Genomic DNA, 5,889 nt, shown 5'->3' on the forward strand with positions numbered 1-5,889 from the left:
CCATAGCACAAATTGACTAGAAATATTTCTGCTCCCCCCCCCCCCTCGCCTCCCGCCCACAACACACCCCACCCCCAGATGAGATGCTACAAAGTCCATCACAGGGTAAACCCCCAGCACTTTAAATGCTGTACCCATCTATACAAGATTTCTGCCCCCCAAAAAACAACACAATAATCAGCAAAAATAACTGCAATAACACTTAAGCACAATGATGATGATGACAAGACTGTAGTTTCAATTGTTTACTACTTTATTACAATAATCAGAAGATATTTACATCTGTCATATTGCAACAAAAGTAACATTCTAGTTGACATTTTATTTCAAACAAATATTAAATATTTCTTTACAACAAAAACAAGATCTCAAAATATCCTTGAGCTATAAAAAAGACTGAGAGATGTACATGAAAAATCCTTTGCTTAAAAGTCTGAATCATTTATGAAAGATTATATTAACGAGATCAGATAAAAAAATGGGCCTGACCGACATGATCACATTCAAGGATTTTGAAAATCATTGTTGTTGCTGGTGAAGTAACTTCAATCAAACATATCAAATTTGCTGGTTTGTGTTGAACCTGCATCACATTCCAGGCCACTCGGTTTGGAACAAAAATAAAAATACACAAGCAAAGGAAATAAGAATGAAATTAATACAAATGTAATGAACGGAAATAATATTAACAATAAATGAATGGTGGTTACTATGATTGAATGTTTTTGGGGTGAGGGCTTTGTTACAATGAGTAGTGTTAATACAATGAAGACTATCATAATTATTGTATGATCACAATATGTTACACTGATGAGGCAATTAAGGCAAAAAGGCTTCATTTATCACAAGAATTTTAAGCATTTTATAAAATGCAGTCTACAATAACTTAACTATGTGCAAAATTTTTGACTACAATGAATAATTTAGATGTTTTATCAACAGATCAGCCTATATAGTCTACATTTGTGTATTTTAGTAACCTTTTTTCAAGAACAGCTTAACAGTACTCTAATGACAGTTTTTACATGTTCTTATTTAAATAATGCTAATACATAGCCAAATAAAATCTACTACATGAATTCAAGAGTGAAGGAATTACTGTTTTAGACTTGCTTGTACAGCTGCATAGCCAGAAATTAAAGAACTTGGCTTATCTATTTACTGCTGGTAGGAACACTTTGAGATTTACAAAAGTACAAATATTGTTTTCAATCTAGAACCTTGATTAGGTTGTCATCATTTTACCTAACTTCTTTAATTGGTATGGAAACATTAATAAACATATATTCTAACTAAAACAATGCGATATGGAAGATAACTTCAATAATTATTGTAAACTAATATTTTTTAATCAGGTCCCCTTAATTTTTTTACTGATAAAAACTCTCTTAGACTAATAAATTTGTCTTCTGTATAATACATGGCAGTCAATTTGCTTTCAAGCCCACTTAATTTCATATCCTACAAAATTATACTCTCCATCAAAAATACTTTTACCTAAACGGAAGTCCTCTTAATTCACAATCTTGCTGAGAAGGAATGTGAGCACGTCTTCTAAACTCTCTTATCTTCTTTTTGCTCTTACTTTGCACTTGATCCGGTCTTGCTTCTTTAACTTGGCACTTCTTGCCGTGACCTTCAGACACACAATACTTGTGGTGCTACAATTGCCATTACGACAAGCAATTCTTGCACTTGTAAGCTGTCTTTTTACAGGTCCTGAGCAGACAAACTGTTGTCATGACAGAGGCTGGTAAACACAACTGAGTGTAAAAATTTACTAGCACTTGTTCACATGTTCCCTGTTCTTCAACTGACAGCAACCGGGAAGAACACATGTTGAGCACGCTCAATCTGCCCTCTGCAAATAGGACACAGGTCAATGTTTGCTGCACACACACTGCATGAAACCATGTGTCCACATGGACAAAACACTGTGTCAATCTGCGAGTCCATGCAGATTTTGCACTTCAGTGAGTCCTCCATCTTGTTCAACTTTTCTTGGAGCTCAGCAGCTTGCACGTCAGAGGTTTGAGGCATGTCTTCAAGCAGGAACTTAGCAGGAATATTTTGAATTGGATCACATCCACGCTTGTACAGAACTCTCCGGCAGTAATCGTAAACTTCCTTAGAAGTCCTTTGAACATCAAAGATGTACTTTTTCTCTGATTCTTCATCTCCAAAGAAGGAGATGACGGTCTCTTTCAAGTCTCTTGTGAATTGATCTGTAACAGCGTTCCGCACAGTTTCGCAGCGGTAAAATGCGTGATACTCTGTGATGGATCGGTACAAAGCACAGGCTGCTTGTTGACTCAGAAGTCGGAATGTGAACACAGTTTCACCATCACAGGTAATTATTCTGAGGTGCAGATTGTTCTTAACATGAGTCGCCATCTTTAACCCATTGTATGAAAACCTGAAAATAAAAACCATATGTTTAAATGATATGAACTTGAGAATATAAGTACGGGGGGCCGGGGGGGGGGGGGGGGGGGGGGGCGGGGGCGGGGGGGGGCGGGGGGGGGGGGGGGGGGGGGGACGGGGGGGGTGTATTTTACTTAGATTTGGCTTGAAAAAATATGTACAAGGTTTACTCTTTGTTCCAGAAGTCTTAGCTGAGCATAGCAGTAATTAGGTTGATTTATTTTCCAGACAGAAACCCCTCCCTCTTCCAAGTAGGGGATATTCAACTATCAATGCTCGCAAAACTATTAACTCATTACAATCACCAAGGGCCGATGCTATTTTTCATGTGCATGTTTAAAAGGTTATTCATTTCATTGATGCAACAAGTCATTTATGTCAACTAAAAGTTACACAGAATTATTTAAATTAATGACATCTTGTAAAGTTCAGAGATGTAACTAAGAAAAAACTATGCAGGCTCATTAACAAGCTCAGCTGGCTTTTTTGGCCTGCATACCTTAAAACTTGCTCAGAGTGAAATTTCGGCCAGCTCTCGATAAGCTCTCTTTCAGTTGGTGAAATTGGCCAGTAGCCAGCTCTTAGCTACATTGCGGGTAAAGTGGATAATATTGATCATGGGACATAAAAGGGTTAAGTGCAACTTTATTACTGCATGCCACTGAAGCCCACTAGGCCATGAAGGTAAACAATAAAACTACAAAGCTGTGCTATATATTTAGCTATAATGAGCAATTATCAGCCTGCTTTTGTTATTATGCATGAGATGTGTCATTATGACTTGTTTGTGCCCTGTGGCCCACGAGACCAGAACACATGATGTTAATTGCACTGCATTTATGAATATTCATACATACAAAAGGTATATCTTGTAGTCCTTCAAACAAGGAATAAAAACAAGGGCAAGAACAACAACCTGGAGATTGGATTAAACTTGATCACAAAGTGCTGTGAACCCGGTCAAACAATATATATGGATGAGCAGAGTGGGTGTTTAATAAAGTAGATATTCCTTTTACAATGCTTTTGCTTTTGCCAATTTGCAGTTTGGCTTGCAGCCATAAAAATTATGCAAATTTTGTGTCACTGCCATTGAATAATGTTATCTAGAAAGCCACAAAATTACATGTTTGCACAACATACTGCAGATAAGCAAGGAATTATTATCTTTTTTTTTGAAGTGAAAAGAAAAGGGAAAATCGACAGAAGATAAAGGTCAACTCTCTTCATAATATTTTTTTTAGAAGAGGTCAGAGTTGAAATTCAAAATAACTTTATTTGTCTCCATTTGATTTAAATGATCTAGAACTAAGATGCACCGTCAACACTTTCTTATGTCTCTCTTAACACTGGGAATGTAAGGAAAAAAATGCACATTTGCATTAGGGACAGAAAACAAGCTAAAGCCTTGATTTGACATGTGATGACATCAGGTTAGAAACTGATCACGTCTAAGGCAAAAATATAATATTACAATAGCTTCACTGGATTAAAAATAATCTAGCAAAATAGAAATGCACGACCATTTTAAGCCATCAAAGTCTAAAGAAAGGAGGCTTTTTTTGTTCAAATATTCTGATCAGCTAAACTGACTGTTCATTATTCAGCTCACGAGGCTATGGCAAGTTGTGTACACAAAAATGATAAACACGATCAGTAAATATCACGTTCATATGATGCCCTCGGCTGTTTGATGCTGGCGCAATAAAACTTTTGTTGTTTCTTGTGTTTTTTTTTGGCACGAAAATACCGTATTTGCATTTATATGGGGAAAAATACTCCTTAGATATAGAGTAGCTACTCCTTAGATACTTGAGAGACAACACGAACAAACCATGTCATTGTGAGAACCCTTTCAAATGCAGTTGGAGAAACTCACGCACTTCTTACTACAAAAATCTAAGAATTTAGAAATGTAAAATAATGAAATAATCCATTAGCCGAGGGTGTTGTGGGCTAAATTTCCTCGAGTGAAATTTAATCTCTGCAGGCAGGACATGGATTAAGACGTTCTCGACTTTCATGCAAACACGCAACGCAAACAATTGCTACAAAATTTTTCAGTAAACACTTGGATTCGGTTAAATTAATTCGAAGCGCCGTAAATGCGTTTATCTGTAGAATATAACGAACACACTATCAAAACTAAATATACCGAACACACTATCAAAATCCCAATTTTTTAACCCTGAAGTCGAACTTATAAACGGATTTCCTCTAATGGACCAGTTGGTTCAAATTAGTTAGCTCTGTGTTTATGGAAAGATGGCAAAGAAACGTCAAAATATTAAGGCTGTTTTCTGCTTCCATTGATCATTTTTAAAGCCTGAAAAGTCCCTATTGCCTACACTATTAGATGATTTGTACAATAATTAGCAAGCCTTTGTTCATACCTTCCAACAAAGTTCAAGTCGCCATCATAGATTTTTATCTCTTCACTTCCAACACCTATGTGCAGCGATTGTCCTGATTCGTTTTTCGCCAGATGATACTCAATCCCGTAATTTTCCATCGAGGACAGTTCTTTGATGAAAAATTGCTTGGCTGCTGTCGATCGTAGGCCTTTAAGTTTAGCATGTTCCACTGACACATTGCTGCGAAACTCCGAGCTCCACTGAGATTCAATTTCCGATGCTTGACAAAAATCGCAAGGAGAGTAGGAATCGCCGTGATCTCCGATGGTTGCTTGAGCGATCAAAGCATACACAGCCGCTGCTTTTTCTGGATCTGGAATTATCTTCCCTTCGTCTAAGTCTTTCTTCAAATGCAGAAAATACTGATGCCTGCAAAGGGAAGAATTGGCAACATTTGAGAGGACAGCTGACACAAGTATGCCATGACATGTATTTTCCCGATGGCGCCAAAAAATTCAAACACTAAATTCAAAATCGCTTAAGACCATAAGCTTATATCTAATCAAGCGACATTTGAAAAATCTTTAAGCTTACCTAGTCGAATCTTGTAGTAAATACTGCGGCTGGACAAAAAATTTCACGCGAAACTGCAAACGGAATGGCGGTGCACCGGGAATTTGTCGTCGAATTCTATTTCTGGTGTTTAGCCAAAGTACTTCGCTCTTCGGGCCCGTAAACTGCAATCCAAAATAGTCTAGTTCGATGATACCAAGTCTTTTGCAAACCTATGGAACAGAAGTAAAACGCGAAGGGTAAATAAACACACATAAAAGGGTTACATCAGAAAATTTCAGTTGAAAGCAAATTTGTGGACTTTGAGCCCAAGAGCAGAAACAAAACACGAACCGCTTGTAAAAGGTCTTGTCCTCTCGCTTTCTCCCGAATTTTGAATTCTGTGAGGACACAGTCGGGCATTGACACATAGCACAGCATTCTGCGTCGAGGGCTTGATGTTTCCCGCTACCTATCCATAGAAATTTGATACACAACTAACTCACGACAAACGGCGGCCGAGGTCTTGTTGTTCTGCACAGAAAATTTTTTGGCGAGC

The 5,889-nt window shown here is 37.6% G+C and overlaps 1 protein-coding gene across 1 annotated transcript; it reads right to left on the reverse strand.

The window, feature by feature from the left end:
• Positions 1-230: 230 nt before the first annotated feature.
• LOC144649081 (E3 ubiquitin-protein ligase MYLIP-like) lies at positions 231-5,889 on the reverse strand. Its single transcript, XM_078508549.1, has 4 exons — positions 5,685-5,889; positions 5,373-5,563; positions 4,818-5,207; positions 231-2,416 (listed from the first exon to the last, which is right to left on the reverse strand). The coding sequence occupies exons 1-4, from the start codon at positions 5,769-5,771 to the stop codon at positions 1,810-1,812; spliced, it is 1,275 nt and encodes a 424-aa protein (XP_078364675.1). The 5' UTR covers positions 5,772-5,889; the 3' UTR covers positions 231-1,809.

Source organism: Oculina patagonica, chromosome 4, assembly GCF_052425735.1.
Source record: "Oculina patagonica isolate OP01 chromosome 4, crgOcupat, whole genome shotgun sequence".
In the NCBI taxonomy this organism is placed as follows: Eukaryota; Metazoa; Cnidaria; class Anthozoa; order Scleractinia; family Oculinidae; genus Oculina; species Oculina patagonica.